Source organism: Cupressus sempervirens, chromosome 7 (genome assembly GCF_028749045.1).
Source record: "Cupressus sempervirens isolate cs-2001-9-10 chromosome 7, ASM2874904v1, whole genome shotgun sequence".
Classification (NCBI taxonomy): Eukaryota; Viridiplantae; Streptophyta; class Pinopsida; order Cupressales; family Cupressaceae; genus Cupressus; species Cupressus sempervirens.
Genome location: NC_143124.1, coordinates 493,716,125 through 493,743,704, shown reverse-complemented (window position 1 = coordinate 493,743,704; position 27,580 = coordinate 493,716,125). Strand labels below are relative to the sequence as shown.

The following is a 27,580-nucleotide window of genomic DNA, read 5'->3' as shown; positions in this document are numbered from 1 at the left end:
TATCAACTTTATTTATTATAAGTGTGTTTGGTATTTTTAAAAGCATAAATGTTATTTTTAAATTAATTTATGTTTATTTATTTTTATGCATTAGATTTAAACTTAAGAATATTATTCAAACTTAAGAATATTATTCAGCTTCTTCAATTGGATGAATTTATCGCTTAAACAAGATATATCAAATAATTTAATAATTAAAATTAATCAATTTAACTCTTTTTTTTAAAAAAAAATATAATTTTATGTATATCTTATTTATAATTAGTTGATAAATATCTTTGGTATGATAAATGTTCTTTAGGATATCATCTAATTTTAATTTAGCATAATACTATAATGTTTATTTATATATTCTTTTACTATATATATATTTATATCATTGTAGTTATATAATTCAATAATATACTAACTATACTCTGTAATTTAATTTAATTTAGTGCTATAATATTATATTTTTCGTTACTATTTATTTGTTATTTAATTAAATTAAATACATTATATGTTAACCAAAACCTACTTCAATCAACCATAAAATCATGAAGGCCGGAACTTTGGCGCATGCGCCCTTGTTAGGGATTGGCTATAATTAGAGATAACTTCTAGGTGAAGCAACAGCTACAAATTCACAGGCCGGGAACACAGCACCATCGATAACAACCTAAACGACTTGACACAGCCCATACTGCATAATGATAATAATAATAAACAAACATCTAAATGCTTTGCAAAAATTAAAAACTGTCCTTGCATAATCTCTGAGAATTTGTTCAAACAATGGCAAGGATGATGATGCTTACACAGCCTATTTCAAGTCTTTTCGCATTCTCCTACCATAGTTTTCAATCAATACCCAAAATTTCATCTCCCAAGATTTACAATTTTCAGCTTTCTTCATCACAGAAATTATCGTGTTCGTCATCTTTAACTGAACCAAAAATGGCGAAGGAAAGAAAGTTGCCTATTTTTCTGTTTGATATCATGGACACCATTGTTCGGGATCCATTTTATGAAGACATCCCTTCCTTTTTCGGGTATAAACTCCAGTTCTGTCTCGTACTTTGTTTTTCCTTTCTCTGTACTTTCGTTTTTGAGGGATAGTTGCATTCAATTCATTCATATACTCAGTAATGCCGTTAGCGGGATTAGGGCACATTTCCGTACTTTTATTGAAAAGAGAAGTAATGCGTTCTCCTTTTTGTAATTTTACCAGTAACTGTAATAATAGAAACATTGAATAATTTTCGAAGTTTAAGCATTCCTGGATGGATATGAAAACACCCAATCAATAAGAAACATTAAAGGCTTCAAGAGCCTGACTACATTCGTTTGGAATTTTCTTTATTTTCTGCTTAGGTTTCCTTTTTAAGTATTATACGGTTATACGTGTTTGGGGTTTAGTGAATTACAAATTGATAAGGCTTGGTTTATAAAAAGTTCAAACCCATAGACTTAGAGACTTGAATATTAAAGATAGTGTTATCCTCGAAGATTTGCCAAGTAAAATTGGTTAGAACCAGCTAGCATGGTCCAAGTCCCACCTCTATAGACAGGGGAAATATCCTTTAATACTAATCTCTAAAATGCAGACTGATATGATTTTTACGGACTTACACAAAAGATACAACAGATAATTTGGCAGCAAACAAAACTACAGCGGATACATTGGCAGCAAGCAAAGCTACAATAGACACTGGGACATCTCATAGCAAGGAGAAGTTGTTAAATCACAATAATTTGCAAGGAGAAGTTGTTATATCACAATAATTTGGTGAGAAATAGGGAAGTTGAAGGAGGCAAAAAGAGTTTTTTAGATGTTATCAAAACATGGGATAAAAACAACAAATATCTGGCTCGGGTGGATTTGGAAGCAAATAACCACATGAATAATGCACATGATAAGGAAGTCAGGGAAAGACAAATTAGGGCACCCAATATAGTCATCAAAGGAGTAAAAGACTATGGTGAACGAGAACACAATTTGGAGTTAACGAGAGTATTTTTAAAGGAAGTGATACTTTGGCAAGGTCAAATCTGCCAACCTTGGAGAGTTGGAAAGATATCTGACGAGAGCGATAGGCCCATTAAAGTGGCTATGCCTAATATTCATGACAAACAAAATCTTTTATGCAAAAAACAGCTTTTGAGGGGTTCTTGTTTCTTTTAAGAGGAGGACCTAACTTTGAGACAACAGGAAGAAAGAAGGGTGGAAGTAGCAAAAATCAGAGCAGCCAGAGATGAAGGCAAAAGAGCATGGTTGTTCAAGGGAAAGGCAATTATTGCTTAATATGGCCACTCTTCTAATCTAAAACAGCAGGTGGGCAGCAAAGAATTGGTAGAAAACTCCTCATTAGGCAACTATACATTAGGATCAGCATTCATTTCAAGGGATAGAAACCCAACTTCAAGTATACTACATCAAAACGAATAGCAATCAAGTTCAGCCCGGGCCTCTCTAAACATAGTTTGCTGGAATTGCAGGGGTTATCCTTGGAAAGGGTCCTATTGCAGAAGGCAATGACATTATTTGTCTAGTGGAAACACATGAACATGAGGGATGCAAGACTCCATTGTTTGAAGGCTATTGGAAGGTAGCAATGTGGAATGAGGTAGCGAGTAATGGTAAGGGGCATGGAGGCATAATGACTCTTGTAAAAGAAAAGGAAGGCCATGTCATCCATTGGGAAAAGGAAGATACTAACAAGCAGTTCATATGGTTCAAAATCATGGAAAATAACATTCTTCTTAGGATCGCAGTATGTTACTTTGCTCCATAGGTCTCCAAAACATATAAGGAGTGCAGTTTAGATCACAAAGATCCTTATGCAGCTCTAAAGAAGGATGTCGCTACATTTTCACAATGGGGAGATGTTCTTCTTGTTGGAGATTTCAATGCTAGAACAACAAATGGTCAAGCTAGCATTTTCAGCAACAAAACAAATGATAATCCTATTTGGCTCACAAAAAAGAATAAACACCAATGGGAAAGAATATCAGACGATGCTAAAGGCTACAATCATTTTGGGGAAGAATTAATTACCTTATGTAGCACTTTTGGTTTAATTATTTGTAATGGTTTGATTAGATGGGCAAAATCAGGTAATTTCACTTGCAACACCTACAATGGTGCAAGCGTGGTTGATTATGCATTATGCTCACACAAATTATATGAGAGAATCGAAGAAGCTATGATTGGGGAACACATATGGGAACTTAAATCAGATCATAGACTACCGCACCTAAAATTGTTGTGGACAGAAAATGGGCAGCTTGGTGCAAAAGGCCAATGTCCTCAACAGTCTCCATCACAAGGCAGAATTCTTTTGACTTTGGAATATAGGGATATCTTCGGAACCACACTTGACAGAAGATATAAGGGCGAGAGCATGCACGAACATGATGGTAATAGCCAGGTATTAGCAAATTTCATTCACATGGCTCTTTCCAAATGCAAAAGATCAAAACAAAGAAAATCTGAAACAAACTGTTTTCCAGCCAATTAGCTAGGAGAAAGCTAAGAGAGTCTAACAAAACAAGCCTCGACATGAAAGTGTACAAGTAGATCCTAAAGAAGAAAAAAACTAACTTTATGTTCACAAGGAGAGAAGAACTAATCTCTCTTGGTAAAAATAACCCCAAACTTTTTTGGAGAGAAGTACGACCAAGAAAGAAACAAACTGAAAATATTATTACAACCAATCAATGGTTCGAGTATGCTAAGAAACTCTATGAAAAAGAGGTTGAGGTCGATCCGCCATCCTTAATCAACAACAAGATAGACCTTTTCACCATGTAAGAGGTTGAGTTGAGTATTAAGAAGTTGGGTATTGGTAAGGCAAAAGACTTGGTTGAACTTCAAGCAGAGTATCTCAAATGGGTCATAAAAATCCTTGCATCACACATTACAGAAATCTTAAATAATATCAGCCAACACGGATTTCTTAGAGATTAGATGATTAGCCTTGCTATACCCCTTTTCAAGAGCGGCGATGTTAATAATCCCTCCAATTACAGAACCATAATGATCAACCCACTGCTTGCAAAACTTTTTGGCAGCATGCTAGAAAATAGAATCAGCAATGGGCTGAGGAAAATCATAAACGTGCAAAAGGGCAAGTTGGTTTTAGGCCAAAGCACTCAACAATTGATCATTGTATCACCTTGAGGCATATCATTGAAAAAACGTGAGAGAGAAAGCGCGAGGTTTTTTCTCTCATGTTTTTTGTTGCTTTGTTGATTTTAAAAAGGCTTTTGACACTATCCCTAGGGACAAGCTCTGGCTCAGGATGGAAGAATTGGAGATCGTTACAAATCTCAGAGCTGCTCTTCATAGAATGTATGAAGAGGTAAAAGTCAAAATGAGAACTTCAGATGGCATTTCAAAGTGTTTTAGGAGTGATATAGAGGTCAAATAGGGCTGTCCATTATCTCCTACTTTGTTTGGTCTATATATTGACAAACTTGAGGAATGGTTAGACATGCAAAATGATGAAGGTATCTAGTTAGGTGAATTTTTAATAAGGCTGCTCATTTATGTAGATGATCTCATTTTGGTTGCGAAATCTGCTCGTGGTTTGCAAGAACATCTACTCTCTCTTGAGCACGTTTGTAAAATGGTTGGGATGTAGGTCAATATCAGCAAGACTAGGATCATGATTTTTTCAAAAAACAAAAAACAACATCAGCATAAGTTCTATTTTGAAGGCAGCATACTTGAGGAGGTTATAGAGTATAAATACCTTGGGATAGACTTCAACAAAAATCTAAGTTGAGAAGGTTGTAGAAAGAAAAGATTATTGGGTGGGTGGAACACATTTTATGTACTTCAAAATAGGTGTCGGGAGGCAGAGGTTTTGGTCTCCTTGTGCTACTGGTTGTTCTTTATGGTTGCGAAGTATGGGCTCGGGACACTTCAGCCTTACAGTGGAAACAAATTGAGAGGATTCAGAAGCGTTGGATTATAAACCAGTTTAAAATTAGGAACACCGTCTCATATGATATTATGCTAAGTGAAGTGGGGGGCTGCACCTATTGAGGCAATTGCTATGGTGCACCTCATTAGCTACCTGAAAAGAATTGAAAAAAATGTGTGAAGATAGATGACCTAAAATGGTGTTTAATGATACTTTGTGCAAACATAAAAAGACATGGATGCAACAAAATATAAAGTGGATGGGCAAATGGAGTATCCATTTTATTATGCATCCCGCTAATAATAAAGAAATAAAGCTCTTTGTTATGGCAAAATTCTATAAGAAGATTTAGGTAATGGACTTGGAAGGAAAAAAGCTTATTATATCAGCGAGTTCAACCCCACATGTGATCAACTCCAAAAGGCATACATAGGGGCCAACATTTCTTGGAGAGCTAAAAGTCTCATTGCACAGCTCAGAACCAACTCTCATCAACTCCGATGTGAGACCAGTCAGTGGAAGAGGCCAAAAGAGTCTTGGGAAGAGAGAATTTACATGTTTTGCAATGCTGGCAAGGTGGAAACGGAACAAAACTTTATGTTAGAATGTGATGCGTACAAGGACATTAGGTTCAAATTTGCGGATATTATATCTGGAAGCTCTTGGCACAATCTATTTAACGAGTAGTACAATGAGAAGTTAGGGGGGCTCATCATCAGCTTGCACAAAAAAAGATCTGAATTACTAAAGCTGCTTTAGTTGGAAGGCTGTCCCGTAGGCTATTCTTAGCCTTGCGGACATTAAAAATCTATCTATCTATCTATCTATCTATACATATTTGCACAAATGAAAGATTCCTCATTTTAAATAAATATAAACCCAAATAAATGTAAAACGAAATAACACTTTATATGGAATAGTAATAAAGTTCCATGTAGGAAATCGAGCATGCATTCTATAACATTACACGGAGAACAATGTAGAGAACCGTGAAAGAAAATGATCTGTAGGCCAACTAACAAAGCAAGTTGACCTGTGAAAGATTGTGTAGCAATTTACAAGATCAAGGTCAAAGAAAGAAAGGCCTCAAGACATAACAATTTTTAGGTGTTCTTATTTATTTCTAGAAAGCTTAACCTTTTCATAAGAAAAAATTACAATGCATAGCTCTTGCCTTAGTGGTCCAAAATATCATTACAAATGAAAGGTCACTTTTGTTAGAGCTCCGAAAGGTAATTATATAATCACCTTTTAAATATTGCACAATTAGAATAAACCTCGAAGTGGCTTGAGTGAACTCAAGTTAGTCTTAAAGCATGAAGATTGAAACATTAAAAGTGGCTTAAGTCACTTTTTGAATTGTTGATTAGTGGTCTAAAATGTCATTACAACTGAATGATCACTTTTTTTAACTTGGTAAGGTAGTTATCAAGCACAACTACTTATTACTACCATTTAACTACTATGGAATTAAAAAAATCCTCAAGTGGATTAATTGAATTCAAATAAATATAAGAACCAAAACATTTAAAGTGACAAGTTATCAGTCACTTTTCAAATTGCTGAAAATCTGAAAGCAACTTTTGGTTACAGTTTTAAAATATATGGTCTGAGGTGGGGTCTATGTAGAACATAATTCTTCTATTGAGAGGGTGAGATGACCCTTACCACGAGGCTTCTAAAGACAATAGCTTCTAAAGACAATACTAGACTGTGGAGATTCTTTTCTTTTTTATAAAAATACTTGGCAATCATATGAGGAAGAAAAATGTAGTTTTAAGACAATTTGCCAACAATAACCAGTTCAATGGAAAGTGATAATACCAACAATATAAATTTATAACTGAATAGCTAGCTCTTCTTCAATAACAATTCAATGGAAATGAATAACAAGTCTGATACAAAGAGTAGATGATTTATTTCAAATAGTATCAAAACCTGAAGTTCAAACCTCCATATGAAATACTGACGGTGGATTTCTTGCTTCAAGCTGGTCCAGACTGGGTCGGATTGAGTTTCAGATTTGTCCCTGTTTGTTTAAAGGAGATCGCCCAATATTTGACTGTGGTCGGTCCAAATCAAACCCGAGTTATTAACTCTTGCACACGTTATTGTCTTCTGCGATTTTTTACAATAATTTTCCCAGACTTCATGCGGGAGTCAGTAATGGCCACGGTTACTAAAAAAATCGCCGAAATTAATTAAGAAGACAGACTTCCGCCCGATCACATTTTCGCATCTCCATTTCGAGGGTTTATAGTTGAATGTTCGGATTTGTAACTTCCAATATGTTTCCCCTTTCCGACCTGCCCTTCTGCAATTTGCTCCTATTGCCGGCTAAGTATAATTCGACCCTCCCATCGTTCTGCTTAGACTGTGCTGTCTGAGTTCAGGTAAGACCAGGTAATGTTTTGCATGTACTTCGGACCAGGTATGGAGAATTTCCTGATCACCAATGTGCTACTATTTTTCCCCTTCAAATTCCTCCAATCCTGCAATAGTTAATTCCTTCTGACTGATCTTCCAATGGACAACAAATCACATAAATTGGCCTTAGGCCACAGATCTCTGTCCAGGTGAAGTGACTGTAATATCACTTCCAATTTGCAATAATTCGGGTGATATTCCACACCCTCAAAATTGCTTATCAATGGGAGTTTTCGTTCCCAAAGATAATTTGAGAATTTGCAGACCAGATGACTACAAATTGCTCCAATTGAAATAGAAGTCGAATCCACAAAACCGCTTGTCCAAATGGTTGCCTCTTGTCCTCTATTTATTCACTTTTTTGAGAAGTTACTGGAAGCTTCCAGAATCGTCTTTTATAATATCTTATTATAATGCACTTTTATTATCAAATAACTTTATAAAAAAAATTAAATAACTTTATTAAATTAAAAGTGCAATCTTAATTCATCATTAGAACATGTAAGCCCCATTTACTGGATGTAGCAAAATGCAATCCCCTGACGACGAGATGACTCTCTCTCCAAACTCATTTGCCTACGAGAGTCGATGATAGGGAAATCTACTGTAGGAATTGTGTCGCTAAAAAGGGGACATGACAGAGGGGAAAGGGGTGTGGGGGTGTGGGTGGGGTGAATCAGTAGATGATATATATTTTAGATCCTTAATAACTTTGATAAACTGGAAAAATAGAATTAAAAGAAATGCAATTGTACATAGAAGGAGCAACACATGGAATACATGGGAAACCCAGGATGGGTGAAGACTACAGTGAGAAATGCTGCTCAGATATACTGTCCTAATCTAGCCTCGCAAATAAAAAATGTGTACTAAGAGCACCAACCCTAAAGAATCACCAAATTCCTTGCTTGAGAGAACCAACTCCAACAAAAGCACCAGCTTCTCAGACTGAGCATGAACCTAGCATCCTTGAGTCGCCAACCTGCTGGATGTTACAACTTTCTTCTGTAAGATTTTTTGCTCTCTTAGATTTCTGTACATGGAAGATGTATTACAATGTATTTTACTCAACTTGATGACTTTTAAAAGGTCATTTGAATAAATTCACTCTCAAGACTCTTTTACAATGACATTCTCTTAGATTTTACCATAGGAATTTCATACCAACGATAAAAATAAAAGATGGGCCCGAGATATACATGAATCAATTGGGACCCCAAATGCAAATGTTACTATTTTATTTTTATTTAATGATGCGTATATTACATTGATATAAACAATGCCTTCCCCATAGTTGCTAAGAAAGTTGTCATGATCCCTTGACGTTTCCTTGGCATCTTCAAAAAGTGCTGGTCCCTGATGTTGAGAGTCATATGCGACCATGCTATTACTGATCTGCATCTCCAACTGTAGAGCTTGCTCATTCAGAGTATCATTGGTAGAATCTCCATCTTCATATAGTTGATCAACCACTGTTGGCTTGACAAAATTTATGCAAACATCTAATTCATCCTTGCGTCTCTCTTGAAAGTTTAGGCATTCACTTTTTGAAGGGACAATTGTTGATTCTTGCTTGTCCATGTCTTCTTGTTGCTGAAGTGGATCTGTGAACATGTCTTTATCCTCTTTAGAATTTAAGGTGTGATGTGTTCTATTGTCTGATTACTGTGAATGTGGATGCTTACAAAATCTTCTATTCTGCAATAGTACAGTAGCAGAGGTACATGATGCTTCAGGATTACTCTGATATATTATTCTTGTGTTCAAACTATACAATGAATGATACTGATATTGTCCTTGTTTATTGCAGGTGTATGTATATGCAGATCACTAGTAATAATATGAGTCTATTGTTATGTTTCTAGCAATCCACATAATTCAATATATATATGGGTTTGAATGGACAAGTCTCATGTAGAGACATGACTCTATGTGCAATTTGGGCCTGTAAGGTCATGCCTCTACATGAGGCACCCTTTACAAACCTTATCTAACAAACCATTAACTATATAATGATTGCTGGTGGCATATTGAAGGAGTCTGATTTCCATCGGCGATGACTGTGATCTATTCATAATAATATTTGCAGATCGTGTGTGACTGTAAAGTCATACACAATCCTCAGTCATGATAACAGTATGTGCAGATTGTATATGGTGTTTACACAATTTGATCACTTGGCATCATAGCCATCTGAATAATCAGTTTATACTGCTATGCAAACATGTGTGTGTGTGTCTATGTATATGTATGTATGTATGTATGTATATGGATATACATGTATACATGCATGTATAGATTCAACTTCCTGAGCAATAATCAGACATTAAATATTTGACTGATGCTACACATTCAACACTCCCTCTTAACTATAACGGTCCTTGGAAGTAGACCGTTTGGCACTGGCTACATTGTCTCAAAATACAAAGGGTTCCGGGCTACGCCTTTTCCTAACGCGGTGCGGAAGCTAAAAATCTCCCAAGCTTGACTTAAATAATGCAATGGCATGGTGGAATGTGTCAATTGGATACCACGGATGCAAAAATCAGTATGGCAATGTAAACCAGCATAGTCCCAAACAAGAATGCAAGAATATGGACCAATTGTTTGGGTGGGGCAGATCACCCAGATCTTCTTTAGTATATGCACAACTCGGTTACAATATATAAAGACAGATCTTATATTCACAAATACAGATCTCTCTAGATATGAAAGAGCTAAACAGTCTTAGCTGCTCCCAGCTATTACAATGAAGATGAGTGCACTGACTCATACAAATATGACACGAAATCAAGAAACCAAAGGGGTACGCAATCTTGCGACTCGGTGTTCAAGACATCTCGACCCAGTCGTCAACTCTTGCACGGCTGCTTGCTTTGCTACTCCGATTGCTCTTCAAATTCCTTGTCACCCAATCTATTAACTCCAAGCCCAAATATTGGTCGGATGCAAATCCCAGCAAGGTGCCAAGTCCGCTCGGCCTCAAAGATCGCCTTTGCTCCTATGCACACTTCGCTGTCCTCGCACTCCAACTCTTCTACTGCTTGAACACTAACTTCGTTCTGCCTCTGCCTTCTGCTTGCCTCCAAATGAATCACCTTGGCCTCCTTATATAGGAACGCCTTGGGTAAACTCCCAGTGCTAGCCATTATGCAAAATAGGTCCTGACCCATTTTATCTTGCCTCTTGAATTAATGCAACGACTAGTTACATTGACCAAGCACTCAATAACGGCTATCTTGGCTGGCACTATCCCAATGCCCAATACATACAATGAAATAGGCCTGAATTAGTCTGATGCAATAATTTGACTTCCACGACACATAAGTTGGTTGCATGGTGCAACGCCCAAGAAAGACTAAACACCCAACCCTGGGTCCTATTTCACCTAGTTCAATTATCCACAAGCCCGTGTCAGCTCAATCCAATGCTTCACACAAATCATGAGATCATGTCGCCAAGTCTTGACAAAACCCCAGTTGGGCCAATCTCAAAACAACTCAGCCTTTGTCGCTAAAACATCTAAGTTGCCAAGATCATCCAGTCTAGCCGAGCTATTCTACCAAACTACCTACTCCATCTCATGAATACATCGTTGATCCGATGTCCAAAGTCTAGCCCCATGACATAGCGAGGGAGGATACGATTATCTCACAAGATGGTGACCTAGACTCTTACCAAACTTATCATTAAGATTTCTCATCATCACAGACATCCTTGAAGGATGTTAGTCATCTGATCTCCAACACATTCCGAGACAATACCGACTATAGTGTACTAGACAATAATCTTGATAGAATCATGATCTCCGGTTCATTCTAGGACTAATGTAGTCTATCATAATTTCTTTTTTGTCATAGTTTCTAGCACAGTCCAGAATCAATAACGTGGCAATGAATCAAAAAATCAACACAAGTGATAACATGATCTCTAGCTCATTTCGAGACAACAAATGAAGTCAACCACGATACCTTTGTTATCACACAATCCGGTACATTCTGGGACAACAATTTAAATGAAGCCTATGATAGCAGGTCAATCTATTGTGAAAGTCTTCACTTTTTAATAGAGACCTAACATCTCACAAAATGAAAGATCGTCACCTTCCACAAATAAACACATGTGCACAATAGAAACTCTTATATATATATTTGTGTGTGTGTGTATATATATATATATGTATGACACAAAACTAAGATTCTTGATATCTGGAGTTTCAATTACAATTACAATTTTATCATACCAAATTTTCCTCTGAAGTATTCCACTTTCAACTTTGCAAGAGGTTCGGTGAATATGTCGGCAGACTACTCTTTAGTGTTGATATATTCCAACTTGATGACACCCTTATCTACTATATCTTTGATGTAGTGGAGGGGTATCTCTATATGCTTGGATCTGTGGTCCTACTGAGAGTTTGATAAAACTTTAATTATCACAATGTATAACTATAGGTTTTAGATGTTTCCCAAATAGCCCAACCAGTAACTTCCTTAACCATATTGCTTCTCGAGCTCCCATAGATGTGGCTATGTATTCTGCTTCGGTGGAACTCAGAGTGACAGAAGATTGCTTCTTACTAAACTACGATATCATTGCAGATCCAAGACTAAAACAACATCCCGTAGTGCTGTTTTGATAAGTAGAACATCCGGCCCAATTAGAATCTGAAAATCCATGAAGCTGCAACTCAATTTTGTCATATTTTAGACCAAGTCCAATAGTGCCTCGCAAGTATCTCAAAATGTGCTTTGCTGCCATGGGATGAATCTTTATAGGTTCACACATAATCTAACTTTTTGCATTTGTAGCATAACAAATACTAGGACTGTTGTTCACCAAAACATTAAGTATCCAATTATTTGTCTGTAATATGTAGGATCAATGGCCTCAGACTCATGTGCTTCGGTTTTGGGTTTATGAAGATTTGTCTCAATAGGTGTGGATAATGGTTTGTAGTCCATCATGCCAAATTTGTTCAATATGTCAATAGGATACTTTCCTTGGTTTAGGAAAATATAGTCTTCCTTTTGCCTTCTAATCCTAAGAAGTATTGTAGGAGACCTAAATCTTTCATTTCAAATTTAGATATGAGGTCCTTCTTACATTTAACAATAAGGTGGTCTTCGCTTGTTATCAGAAGATCATCAACATAGAGAACTAGTATTAGCATATCTCCCTCAGATTTCTTGAAGTATATGTTACAATCTGCTTCATTTCTTGAGTACACTAATTTGATAAGGAAGCTATCTATTCTCTCAAACCATGCCTTGGGGGCTAGACCATAGAGAGCTTTCTTTAGTTTGCACACATGTGATTTCTTGTCATGAATAACAAACCCTTCTGGTTATTCTAGGTATACTTCTTCATTGATGACTCCATTTAGGAATGCAGTCTTTATATCCATTTGAAGTACCTTCCAACCTTTGGATGCACCTATTGCAATAATGGTTCTGACTGATGCGTAATGGACAACATGAGAAAATATTTTATCATAGTCAATTCCTTCTTTCTGTGAAAATCCTCTAGCCACAAATCTGGCTTTGTGTTTCTCAATGCTGCCATCAGGTGCCTGATTGATTTTAAATAACCATCTTGAGGAGATAACTGATTTGTCTTTGAGTTTCAACACAATATCCCAAACATCATTTTTTAATATAGATTGATATTCCTCAATCATGGCATCCTTCCAGGCTTGGGATTTTAGGGCATCTTCAACATCAAAAGTTTCAAACTTAGTGGGCTCATTTATATGAGTAACATAACATGAATTGTTCCTTGTCTTCTTGGTTTCTCTAAGTATTTCATTAGGGGTCACTTTGTTTTCTTCAAACATCTCCTTGCCCATAAAGGTCTTTTCTAATTGAGTGAGTTTGAGTTGTCCTTAGGGTTGGGTGCCAAGGGTCCATTGTCTTCTGTTCCACTGTGCCTCTCAATCATAAAATTTTCATTATCCTTAGAAACAAAATCATCATTGGGTTCTTCTTTATCTTTAGAAGTCTTATATGCAATATCTTTGTCAAACATGACATCTCTACTGATTTCAATTGTCCTTGACCTTGGCACATATACCCTGTAGGCTTTGGAAGAATCCCAATAGCTAACGAATATGCCTTTCTTTCCTGAGGGCTCCAGTTTAGTTCTTTTCTCCTTAGGGATATGAATATATACAGAACAACCGAAGATTCGTAAGTGACTTAGATCAGGTTTGTTTCCTAAGAAGACTTCTTCAGGTGTTATGTTTCCTAGAATTGCATGAGGGCATTTGTTTTGAATGTATACTGTAGTATTGGATGCTTCGGCCTAGAATGTTGTAGGCATATTTTGATCATACATCATGGCCTTAGCTGCTTCAATGATAGTTCTATTCTTTCTTTTTGCTACTCCATTTTGTTGAGGATTATATGGTACAATATACTCCCGCTTAATCCCAACAGATATGCAAAATTCTTTGAAGTTTTCAGAGATGTATTCTCTTCCATTATTAGATCTTAAAATTTTGATCTTCTTCCCAATTTGATTTTTGCTTAAGGCTTAAAATTCTTTGAATTTGGATAGAACTTCATTTGACTCTTTTAGTTTAAGGAAATATATCCATTTAAAAAAAAACTAATCATCTCCAAAGATGATGTAGAATGAGTGTAGTGTTTTTGGCTAGTAATGGAGTGATTTGTAGACTTATTTTTCCAAAATGGATACGAATAGGCTCTTGCAGGAGGTCCCTATGAATGAGCAAAGCAATCTAGAGGTGCCGTACAGTGGCTGAAGAGAGATGTAGAGGCCATACAATGGCAAGATGAGGACTGTGCTGTATTTAGAAGGCCATACGGGCTATGTGGGAGGTAGTACGGTAAAGAAGGCCGTACGCTGTTTGAGTCGTATGGTGGAACCAAGATGCTGTGCGGTGAAATAGTATGGTGGGATAAATAAGTAAAGGCTGTACGGATGCAGTGGAGGGAGGGCCGTACAGATGTTATGTGAAGCCGTATATGTATAGTGGGTGACTGTATGGACTGCAAGGGGAATGCCGTACAGTTAGATGGAGGGCAATTTGGACTAAGTTTTGTGCCATATGGGTAGGTTGTGTAACAATGGTATAGAAGGTGTGATTTGCAGGTGGAGGATAGAGAGAGCCGTACACCATAAACCATTAACTGATATTATTAATTAATGGCAAACAACAATGTAGATTTCGAACACCAAACAATGCCCATACAAGTATGAAAGAACATTCACAGGTTGATAAGTATTTGCAAATAATGAGAGCACTCCAATTTTGCTAGATACAGATCGAGTTGAGCACCAATGGAATAGGGTGAGGGTTGAATCCAATTGAAACCACACAAGCCAAATAGCGAAGATCTTTCACTTCCGAAATGGTGAACAATTCCGAACTCCAACAAGAATCCGCAGTACAGAAAAATATAATCCAAAACATACCTACGGACTTCCTACAAGCCGTGCTTAAATACCCGTTAGGGAAACCTTTCCGAGGGTGTACAAAGATAGCCGACAGGGACACAAACTTCGAAAACAAAAAAAATAAAAATGGGTCAAAGATAAAATCAATCGGCTTGTTACAAAGTTTAATTTATTATTTATTTTATAACAGGAAGATTACAGTCCTCCCATCCCAAAATTTGCTTGTCCTCAAGCAAATGCAATGCCGGGTGCTCGATAATGTGCTCGCCTTCCCACGTTGCGTCATCTAATGGCAGGTGTCACCAGTACACCAAGTATTCCTTCACAGTTCAGTTCCGTAGGCTCTTTTCACATACTTCGAGGATCTCAGCAGGTTCCAAAATGAGCTTCCCTTCCTCATTGAGTGGCAGAAGGTTGGTAGTGATTGTGACGTTTTGCCCTATAGCTTTCTTCAAACAAGAAACATGGAAGACATTATGAATGTGGCTTCCCTGCGGAAGTACCAGTTCGTATGCTACCTCACCAATGCGACGAATCACACAATAGGGACCATAAAAGCGTGGCTTCAATTTCTCCTTTCTTGTTCCCTTTAATGAAGACTGTTGGTATTGTTGAAGCCGGAGATAGACCAGATCCCCCACTTCAAAACTCCTCTCTATCCGGCGTCTGTCGGCGTACACCTTCTATTGATTTTGTGCTTGCTGTAAGTTTTCTTTCAAACTCCTCAGTATGTCTTGCCCCTCCTAGAGCTAGTCCCTCACCCTTGAAGTGCGATTGTCACCCAGAACTATGTCAATGAAGGAGAGGGGTTCGTACCCGTATAGAGCCTTGAATAGTGTCATCCTGATAGACATGTGATACGTGGTATTGTAACAATATTCCCCCAGATGGATCCATTTTACCCACGCTCGTTGTTGTGCCGAGACATAGTTCCGAAGGTAGCCTTCGAGCCATTTGTTCACAATCTTGGTTTGACCGTCCGTCTGCAGGTGGTAACTTGTGCTTGGTGATAATTCTGTCCGTGTCATCCGAAATAATTCTGTCTAGAAGATACTTACGAATTGTCCGTTCCGATTACTGACGATGTTTCGGGGTAACCCATGCAGGCGAAAGACTTATCTAAAAAATAGATTGGCAACTTGAGCAGCTTGAAAGTCCGAGGGGATGGCGAAGAAATGTGCATACTTTGTCAACCTGTCAATCACCCGAAGATACAGTCCTTTCCGTTCACCTTGAGAAGACCTGTTATGAAGTCCATTGATATACTTCCCACTTATGTTCGAGAATTGGCAAAAGCTGTAGCAGCCTGACAGGCAGAGTGTGTTCGGACTTGTTCTGTTGGCAGACCGTACATTCTCTTACATGCTATAACACGTCTCCTTTTAGTCCCTTCCATGAAAACCTCTCTCGAAGACTTCTGTAGGTTTTGAGGAAATTGGGGTGTCCAACCAGAGGTGAGTTGCGTACTTCCTTCAAGATATTCTACTTCAATTTGGATTTCGGCACCAGGTGTATCCGATCTTTACAGTAGATGAGATCATCCACCACTCTGTACCAATTATCGTGGGTGTGGCCATCCATTATTTCACAGGCAAATGTATTCTTGGAATATTCCACTAGCAGATGTGCCTTCCAGTCAGCTGAAATCTGGTGTAATGAGCAGATGGTGGGTTTTCTGGACAAGGCATCTGCAACAACATTGTTCTTTCCTTTCACATACTTAATGTCAAAATCAAAAGCTTGAACTTTGCTTACCCATTTTTGTTGCCGTTCGTTTAAGTCTTGTTGCTCCAGAAAATATCTCAGACTGTTGTGATCTGTACGGACAGCAAACTTGGCACCTACCAGATACTGCTGGAACTTGGTTAGTGCATGCACGATGGCCAACATTTCTTTGTTGTAAATGGAATACAGGCATTCTGCTGGTGTAAGCTTTCTGCTCCCATAAGCGATGGGATGTCTATCTTGCATCAAAACAGCTCCAATGCCTTCCTCGAACGCGTCGCACTCCAGAATGAACGGTCGAGTGAAGTCAGGTAGTGCTAGTACCGGACAAGTGCTCATGGCCTCTTTCAGCTTATCAAAGGTGAGTTGTGCCTTTTCGTTCCACTGAAATGACCCCTTCTTCGTCAGATTTGTTAAAGGTGCATTGAACTAAGAGAATCCTTTAACAAACCTCCTGTAGTAACTGCACAGTCCGAAGAATCCTCGCAAATCGGTGAGTGATTTTGGGGGAGGCCAGTCGAGGATAGCCCGAATCTTCTCCTAATGCACTTGAACCTCGTATTTACTGACAACATGCCTCAAGTACAATATCTTTGTCATACCAAACTCGCATTTGGACTGCTTGGCGAACAAGGATTGTTCCTCCATGATACTTAGAACTTCATTCAGATGCTTTAGGTGCTCCTCCCATGTCCCGCTATAAATAAGATCATCAAAGAATACCAATAGATACACAATTTTTTGTTGAAGATGAGGTTCATGCATGATTGAAATGTAGCAGGTGCGTTGGTCAATCCAAATGGCATGACTAGGAACTCATAATGCCTGTAGTGGCAGTGGAAAGCCGTTTTCTCCACATCTTCTTCCCTCATTCGGATCTGATGGTATTTGAATCGAAGATCTATTTTTGAAAAGTAGACCGCACCATGCAGTTCATCCAACAGCTCATCTATCCTTGGAATGGGATACCTATTCTTTATTGTTTTCTTGTTCAACACGCGGTAGTCCACACACATGCGCATCGTCCAGTCCTTTTTGACTAACACTACTGATGATGCGAATGGGCTGGAACTGAGATGAATCCATCCTTTCTCTAGCAATTCCTGAATTGTCCTTTCGATCTCATCTTTAAATTTCTTGGGGTGGCAGTACGGTCTGGTTATGACCAGCTTTTCCCTTGGTTCCAACTTGATAGTGTGTTCAAACCCTTGGTGCGGTGGTATGCCAAGAGGAATATCCATGAAAACCTTTTCATGTCTACTTAAAATATCTTGGAGCTCATCATCCTGTGGAGGTGTTCTTTGCCCTTTTATAGGTTTTGCCGAGATGAAACAATGCGCAGCCCACACAATGTCATCGTGCCGAAAGATTGCCTCCATCCGATGCGTAGAAACTTCCTTCGGACCTTCATTCGCCATTCCTCGGAGGACGACCTTCTTTCCGTCAACCACAAAAGTGAAGTCCATTTGTTTGAAACTTTGGGTGTATTCATCAAGGGTCTCCATCCACTGTATGCCAAGAATAACTTCCATGTCTACCGGGTCCACTATGAAGAAGTGCTTAGTTACCATGTGATTCACCATTGTGATGCTCAATTGAGGAACAAGATGTGTGCAGGGCAAGAAAGTCCCTTTGGCTACTTTGACTTGAAAGCTTGCGTGCGCTTCCGTAGGGAGACTTCTTTGTCTTACCAAGGATGAGTTGATAAAATTTCGAGTCGTGCTGCTATTCAACATCACCGTAACCCTTTCTCCCTGAAGGGTACCCCGTACACGAAAAACTGTGCACCTCGGGTTGCTAGCCAATGCAATAGCTCCTCCACACTGTACCAAAGTAGAAATTCTCTCCGTATGGTTCAGACTGATGTTGGTGTCATGGTAGGGTTGGTTATCTTCAGCCGACATTTCTTTCTGTTTGTGTTCGTCCTCATCATCAGATATGACCTCATTGTAGTGGATCTTCCCTTTCCCGAGGCATTGGTGGCTAGGCTCCCAAGGTCCCTTGCAATTGAAACACAATTTCTTCCTTTGGAGTTCTTGTTGGGTAGCTTCATCCAACGGCGACTTCTTGGGTGGAGGTTTGTCCCTCGGAAATGTCGGTGGTTTCAGATGTGAGTGACTTCGGGAGGATGAGGATGATGTCGATGACGATGCCATACTTCGTGCCTTACTGATTGCTTCCGACAGGGTAGACGGATTGAATCCCTTCACCCAACCTTTTAGCGGCTTTGCTAGTCCGTCCATGAAGAGCATGATCCGCCTTCTTTCGGAATTGTTTGTGACCAAAACAAAAAGTTTCTGAAACTCCGCAATGAACTGATCTACTGATCCAGTTTGCCTCAGTTGCGCCAAATCTTTGAAATTGAGCTCGGGATTTTTCCCATCAAATTGTTCTATCAATCTCTCTATGAATTCTGCATATGTCTTTATTTGATCATGCCCTAATGTCTTTATCAGGAGGCTGTTCCACTATGTGAAAATCACTAGTGAATTTAATGTGCCGTAGGAAGATAGGCATAGAGCCATTCCCACAGTCCAGCCCTCTCCCTGTAATCATTTGAAGCTTAAACACTACAAATTCCCAATATATCATCATGAATTTTCCATGTGACAAGGGGAGCATCCATTATCAATAATACATTGACTAAATTTAGACCCAACAAGAGTGGCAATACCCCCTTTACCCTTATCGTGGTTTGACTAGAAGGCCTTAGCCTTGTCCCGGACAAGACTAAGATTAGAAGCAACTTGCTTGCCAACCACTTTAATCTTTTGCAGACAAATAATATCCTTGTTCTTAAGGGAGTTGCACCATTTTCTCACCAAGTATTTCTTGTCAGCTATTTCCATGCCTCTAAAATTCCAGCTATTAATATTAAGGTTCATCATTATGAGGTATGTTTATTATTCTGATACAACCTATTAAAGCATTTAGGCACTTGTGGGGTCTTGTGTTTAACCGCATTTGTTTTTGCTTTAGAAATATGAAATATCCCAAACTGGATATTTGCTTGGTCTTTCCTCAGAATAACATTTAGGTCATAAACATATGAAATTGTATCATAAATAAACCAACAATGTAAACCATAAGAAATAACCCAACTGATATTTATCTGGTTATTTCCTCAAACTGATATTCAACACTTGAATATAGTCAGATGTATTACGAAACACAATAGAAAACCAGTAGATTTACCATAAGATATTAATCCGTTCTTCCTCATAATAATATTCAAGATTCAAGCATATAAAATGCATTACAAACCAACAGTATTAAACCAGTAAACTCTCATACAATCTCCTTAAAACATGTTATTGCATTATACAACAACAATACAATAACCATCATTAAAAGTCCAATCCTAAATCAGCTTTACAGTCAGATTGGAAAACTTAAGATGTGACGTCTCCAAGGACAATGGGTTTGCGTCCACTGTCTATTGGCACGAGGGGCTATGTCCTCATACTAGCTGAAAGCTGAAGCTTTCCGATTACTCTTCCAAGAGAGAAACTGAAATCTGAATAATAAAACCAAGCATGCCCAAATGAAAGAGTCTCTCCTTTTAACCCCACAATTGTGACTGTTCGACTTCCCTCTTGGTTTTTCATGTTATCTCCCTTTTCCCTTTTGCCCACTTTATAACATTAAATTGACCTTTTATATTTTGAGTCTATGCTCTCCAAGTCAATTTTAATATTATATATAATATGCCTTTAACATTTCTAATGTCCTAGAAAAGGGGACATTACAAAATAGAAGGCCTACTAGAAGTTTTCCTTTTCCTCTTAACCACATCTTGGAACTGTCCACCCTCCTCACTAGTTAGGATGGTGCCTTCAATAGGATCAACAACAAGGGATTATTCAGGTCGGGATTTGGTCTGCATCAAACATACTGCATTAGCATTTTTAATGTTTTCGCCCTAGCAGCAATAGTTTCAAGGGCAATTTGCTGAGCGTTCTTCCTAGGTGGAGCTATCAGATTAGGGGGGGCTTAGGGGAACAGCTGGCGGGGGGTTTGGGGAATACAAACAGAGGAGGATCCTGCTTGGATAACATCATACTAATCCTCATAGAGGGGGCTAGCAAGAGATATTATGATATTAAGGCTTGCATTAGCCTCAAGAGGGTGCAAGCCCAATTCCTTTTGAGAATCTTTTGTCTCATGATTAACTGAAAAATATCTCTAAATGTTCTTCAAGGCCAGGCAATCTTTCTTATTGTGGCCATTAAGTTTACAATGAAAATAGGCTACAAGATTTCCAAGGAGATTTCCCAAATGAAGAACTCAATTTTCAATTCTATTTCAATTTGGTTTGGTATATCAACTTCAAGTTGAAGAGCAATTAACACTCGAGCATTATGATGAGGAGGAGTTACTTTGGATTCTTCAACTTCCAAAACCGAACCAATAGGCTTAAGAATTTGGGTAAGAAAGGGCTAGAATTCTGGTTGGAGGTTCTTGACCTCCAACCAATTAGGAGAAGACCTAGCCAAAACTTGCTCAAAATCTTCTTTAGGGTTCCACGGGGAGGCCCTAAACAATGCCTGACCTACATTTTAAAATCCCTTCTTGATGGTTTTTTCTTGCATGCCATGGTTCTTAAGAAAGACAACAAAAACCCCCTTTGAATTATTCGGCTGAAACTCACATGAATTCTAAGCTTACGCCCCCACACATTGTTCATCCAATCATCTAGAAATTTACGTGTAGGAAGAAATTTGTTATCCATACAAAACAAAAAAAATAGGAACACTTTTCAATATAGATTGCTCATTCTTAATAGCTCTTACCATATCATCGTTTGGAGAGAGGGAGGGAGTTTTCAAACCAACAGGATGAGCCTTACCCTCTTCTCCTCCTCTAGAACCTGCATCTTCGATGTTGCACTCAATTTCCATTCCACATCCATTGGTTCTGACATCCAATTGTTTGCTTACTTCCAAATTTGTATCTCTGGAGATTTTTCCATCAAACGAAGCTGTAGGTGGGCACACCGGGACAAAAATATCAGTGATAACAGCCTTATGAAAAGTTTCTTTGCCACAGGAATGTTTGGTGGAAAATTTTGTGCAGTCAGGTTCACATTAGTACCTTTATTTTCACCATTCTCTGACAGCGGAGTACCCTCGTTAATTGCCATAAAAGATCAAACGTGCAAGGGAACCAGAACGGCTGGACTTCTGATGACATTCACAAAAGAAAATAAATGACACACACATGAAGAAAACAACAATGACATATGAAAGAACAGACTAACAAATAAAGCAAAAAGAGGATAGATTAGATCAGTTTGATAGTATTGTAACACAAAAAGTAGAATTTGGGTACCAAGGATGTTTATGATGATGCTAGTGTTGGCTATTGTCATAACTAAAAATCAAGTAACCCTACTTAAGTAGGTTAGACCATGTAATGTTCCCGTCATAAAATAAATATTTAGTTAAACCTTTGTTAATGGGCCGATTGATTTAGTATATCTTGGACCCATTTTTATTTAATTGTTTCCATAGGTATGGCCATTGGCTATCTTTGTAAACTGTTGAGAAGTTTCTTCGAAGGGTATTTAAGCACAACATGTAGGTAGTAGTAGGCATGCAATTTGGGATTATTTCTTTGTATTCCAAATTCTTGTTGGAGTTCAGTATTTTTCACCATATCGAAAGTGAAAGACCTTCCCTACTTGGCCTTCCTGTTTTGCTAGGAATCAACCCTTACTCTATTCTGTCCATTGTACTTCTTTACTTCGGGTCTGGCAAATCCAGGACACCAATTTTGTGTTGAATATATATCTATATCTATTGGTTATTATCTCAATATACTCTGGTGTTTTTTAATACTAATTCCTTGAAGTTGTCAATTCCATTTCGGAGGACATAGTGTAGCGAATCGGAAGAACAACACTGCATTGCATCACCTCTGTCATTGTACGACTTCTTACCATTCGCCCCATTTACAACACCATCTCCAAACCGTACAACCTCCAGACACCACCGTATGGTCTTTCAATCACCCTGTACGACCTTCCCAATCCTCACTGTATGACCCTCAGTACCAACCGTACCAATCAAATGTACGGCCTCCCAATTTCAATCGTACAACCTAACAGCTCTATTGTACGGCTTAGACACTCTTGCTCCAGGCCATACATTGCCTCTAGTCTAATGCCCTCTAATTGAGACAAAATTGGATATACAAAGGATCCACGTCTTCACTACGAGGAATGAAACATTACAGTGGTATCAGAGCTAGTGATTCTTCCAGCCTGTGGAAGTGAATGCAAGTTTATACCCTAATGAGAAGGCGAAATAACCTTGTTGGTAGAATGGTAAATCATTAGAATCCTATGATAGAACTCATGAATCTTTTAAGAGAGCTCAACATAAACCAAATGCAAATTAACGAAACCCAAAGGCTTATATAGGAAACACTACAAAAATTGGCCGAGGGAAATGCACTAGGTGAACAAAATGGGCATAGTGATGACTTTGTTACGGGAAGGACAAACTCTCAACACTCTTGCTTGTAATGTTCTGTATCTACAACCACTTTCAAACAATCCTTTTTTCCTTCAAAATGTCGGTTAGATGGAACTGGTACGGAGTTCTGGAAGGTAGTACAATTAGGTGAAATCATTTTTTCCTTTACAATGTCGGTTAGATGGAACTAGTACGAAGTTCTGGAGGGCAGTACAACTAGGTGATTTGACCAAGGTACAAGCAAAATTGGAGGTCGTATGCTACTGATTTGCCGTATGGTACAGTGTAAGGCTATTGATTTCCCATATGGTGAGGGTGGGAGAAGGTTGTGAGGTGAATAGCTTTGACCGTATGGTGACCAAGGAGGCCGTACGATATGAGGGCCAAAAGTGTTATACAATGTATGTACTATTGGCTGTACAACGTGGTATCAGAGCAGTAGTACGGTGACCAATACTGGCCGTACGGTAGCAGGAAGATAAAGGCCAAATGGCTGTACGGAGGTGAAATGGAGGAGTTGGGGCATTGGCCGTACAATGGTCAATGTAGTCACACGGGAAGATGAACTTCGTGTTAGGAGAAGTGGATGGTGTACAGATAGAGAGGAAGTGCTTAAACATATAATAACGCAAAGACCCAAATTCATAAGATAGAATCAACAACGAAGATTAGAACACAAAACCTTTCAATAAGATTTGCCAAAAAGATGGTGCTCCGATTTGCCAGATCCGAGCGTAGTATTACATGCAATGGAATAGGGTGAGGGTTGAATCCCACTGAAATTGCCAAGTAGGGAAGATTTTTCACTTTCAAAATGGCGAACAATAGAGAATCCCAATAGGAATTCGTAGTACAAAGAAAATAATCCAAATTGCATACTTAAAGACTACCTACAAGCCATGCTTAAATACCCGTTGAAAAACTTTTCGAGGGTGTGCAAAGATAGCCGATGGCAACACAAACTATGGAAACAAAAATAAAAATGGATTCGAGATATATTAAATCAATCGGCCCATTAACAAAAGTTTGATAAATGATTTATTTTATAATGGGAACATTATAGTCCTCCCCTCCCAAATTTTGCTTGTCCTCAAGCAAATGCAATGTCAGGTGCTGGAGAATGTGCTCGCCCTCCAACATCGCTTTGTCCAATGGCAAGTGTTTCCAATGCACCAAATATTCCTTCACCGTGCGGTTCTGCAGGGTCTTCTCATGTACTTCGATGATCTCGACTGGTTCTAATATGAGCTTTCCTTCTTCATTGAGTGGTGGAAGGTCTGTGGCTAGCATGACGTTTGCCTTACAGCCTTCTTCAGGCAGGACACATCAAATACGTTATGAATACGACTTCCCTCCGAAAGTTCTAGCTCGTAAGCGACTTCACCAATGTGACGGACTATGCGATAGGGGCCATAAAATCGTAGCTTCAATTTTTCTTTTCCCTTTTCCTTCAATGAGGATTGTCACTATGGCTGGAGCCTGAGATAAACCAAGTCCCCTACTTCGAAACTCCTCTCCATTCAGTGTCTGTCAGTGAACATCTTTTGTTGATTTTGTGCCCATTGTAAGTTTTCCTTCAGGTATTGTAGGATGTCTTGTCCCTCCTGAAGCCAATCCCTTGCCCTTGGTGCGCGACTTTCTCCTAGTACTATGTCAATGAAGGAAAGGGGTTCATACCCATACAGAGCTTTGAATGGTGACATTCCGATGGACAGGTGATACGTCGTATTGTAACAATATTCTCCTTGGTGTATCCACTTGACCCACGCTCGTTGTTGTGTTGAAACATAGTTTCGAAGGTGACCTTCAAGCCACTTGTTCATAATCTCTGTTTGTCCGTCTGTCTGAGAATGGTAACTAGTACTTGGTGACAATTCTGTCCCTGCCAATCAAAACAGTTCTGTCTAGAAGATACTGATGAATCACTCATCCTGATCACTGATAATGTTTTAGGGTAACCTGTGCAGATGAAAGACTTGTCTAAAAAATAGAGCAACAACTTGTGCGGCTTGAAAATCTGAGGGGATGGCGAGGAAATGTGCGTACTTTGTCGATCTATCAACCACCACGAAAATACAATCCTTTCCATTCACCTTGGGAAGCCCCATTATGAAATCTATTGAGATACTGCGTACTTGTTTTCCTCCATGTGGTGCCTCCGTCTATGAAGGAAAAGACGACATGGAAGGTTGAGAGTGTGCTGGATGAGGGTTTGATTTACTTGACACCGAGTTCACGTTGTAACCATTTTGTTCTCTGGATATTTTATTGTCTGGCAACTTCTTGAGTCTCTTCCATGAGTCATTGAGTATCAGTGATCTGTGCCTAATTCTTTGCAAGTTCTCTCAGTAGTGCCACGAGTTCGGCATCTGTTTGTTCTAGTTCGGCAGCCATTCTATCCACGTAATGTGTTATTTCTCTTTCGGCTATAAAATATCTTTCACTATCCATAGGCTCCATAGGCTGGTAGGATCGAAGCTTTGATACCAATGTAATGTTCCATACCTGCAACCACTTTCAAACAATCCTTTTTTCCTTCACAATGTCGGTTAGATGGAACCAATATGGAGTTTTGGAGGGGAGTACGGTTAGGTGATTTGACTAAGGTGCAGGCGAAATTGGAGGTCGTATGGTACACTGTAAGGCTACTGTTTTTCCATATGGTGAGGCTAGGAGAATGTTGTGAGGTGAACAGCCCAAGTTTGTCGTACAGTGACCAAGGAGGCCATACGGTGTGAGGGCTAAAAGTGTCGTAGAATGTATGTCCTGTTGGCTGTACGGTGTGGTTTCAGAGCAGCAGTTTGGTGACTACTACTAGTCATACGGTAGCAGGAAGATGAAGGCCAAATGGCCGTACGGGGGTGAAATGAAGGAGTTGGGGTGTTGGCCATATAGTGGTCAATGTAGTCACATGGGAAGATGAACTTCATGTTGGGAGAAGTGGATGGTGTACGGGTAGAGAGGAATTGCCCAAACATATAATAATGCAAAGACCCAAATTCTTAAGATAGAATCAACAATGGAAATTAGAACACAAAACCTTTCAATAAGATTTGCCAAAAAGATGGTGCTTCAATTTGCCAGATCCGAACGTAGTATTACGTGCAACGGAATAGGGTGAGGGTTGAATCCCACCGAAACCGAACAAGCCAAGGGAAGATCTTTCACTTCCGAAATGGCGAACAATAGAGAATCCCAACAGGAATTCGTAGTACAAAGAAAATAATCGAAATTGCATACCTAAAGACTACCTACAAGCCATGCTTAAATACCCATTGGGAAAATTTCCAAGGGTGTACAAAAATAGCGGAGGGCGACACAAGATATATTAAATCAATCGGCCTATTAACAAAAGTTTGATAAATAATTTATGTTATAACGGGAACATTACATTGCTCTCGACCCTCGATACCCATCTTCCTTCCAAGTACGGAAGCACCACACAAAGAAAGAGAGTCAACTTTTTAGGAAATGCAAGAAAAACTTCGGGAAGATTGGAGAATCGTGAATATGGAAGGTGATATATCTTACAGAGACTATGTTGATCTAAGAATGAGATATTCAGGCGGGGGAAATTGTGGTTATTTTAATGATGATCTTAAGAGAAAGATCAGAAAAGTAAGCTTATACCATTTTATGGATCTGGAGCCAATACTACATAGGCATGGGTTCTGAAGACAGACACCTATTTCCAACTCAACCTGATGTTCGAAGAGGAAGCAATCAAGTTCGCAACACTCCATCTGGAAGGAGTGACACAAGTGGTGGCATCATGGATTGGTCGTTTTTGGCCACGACCAAGTAATCTCTTATGTCGAGTTCAATAAGAGACTCATTGATCGGTTCGATGGGAAGGGTCCCAAACTAAACTTCAAAAATCTAGCTTAGCTAAAGCAAATAGGAATGGTGGACAATTACATCATTGAGTTCCAAAGGCTGTCAGTACTAGTCACAAACAATTCTGAAAGATGTCGAATCATGTTATTTATGGATGGGCTGAGAGAGCCTTTGAGAGGCTGGATGAAAGGGTTTAATTCGTGTGCACTCAACGAAGTTATTAAGAAGGTGCGTAAAATGGCCGCATCTTCCTCCAAAACTCACATGGCTACGCCAACACCGTCCCCACAAGAACACAATATAGTGTTCCGGCAATACTCCAAGCCAGAGTAGCTGTACAGAGGATGACTGAGGAGATGTACGACAGAATTGGAGAGCAAAATGGAGGGCCATATGGAAGAAATTGGCTAGCCATACAGGGTTCTAAGTGGCTGTATAGAGGGGTAGGTGAATTGAAGCCGTACGGGATTTTGTCAGTCCGTACGATGACCCAGCAAGCAGGCCGTACGCTGAACTAGCCGTATAGTACACAGTCTGTACGGTGGTGATGCCCAACAGGCGTCCGTACGGGGGGTGTTGTATAGCAAGGGAAAGCCGTACGGTTGCTTAAATAAAGCCGTACGGTTATTGTAGTAGACTGTATGATGGCTCAAATGGAGAATTTGAAGGCCAGAGCCGTACAAGGAGGTGAAAAGACAGTGCGAGGAGGTGAAAAGACAGTGCGGACGGATGGATGGGTGAGAGCGATGTTTACCACATAGGTTAATTAAGAAATGCACA

The 27,580-nt window shown here is 39.0% G+C and overlaps 1 protein-coding gene across 3 annotated transcripts in view; it reads left to right on the top strand.

Moving 5' to 3' along the window:
• Window positions 1-640: 640 nt before the first annotated feature.
• FHY1 (Haloacid dehalogenase-like hydrolase (HAD) superfamily protein) overlaps window positions 641-27,580 on the top strand; it is a 190,296-nt gene continuing 163,356 nt past the window's right edge. For 2 of the 3 annotated variants that reach the window (XM_089791784.1, XM_089791782.1), the window contains exon 1: window positions 644-1,031. In XM_089791784.1, coding sequence (XP_089647910.1) covers window positions 775-1,031 — 257 coding nt within the window. In that variant the 5' untranslated portion in view covers window positions 644-774. Of the gene's footprint in view, window positions 1,032-27,580 lie in introns of all 3 variants that reach the window. The other variant, XM_089791785.1, reaches the window with a different exon arrangement.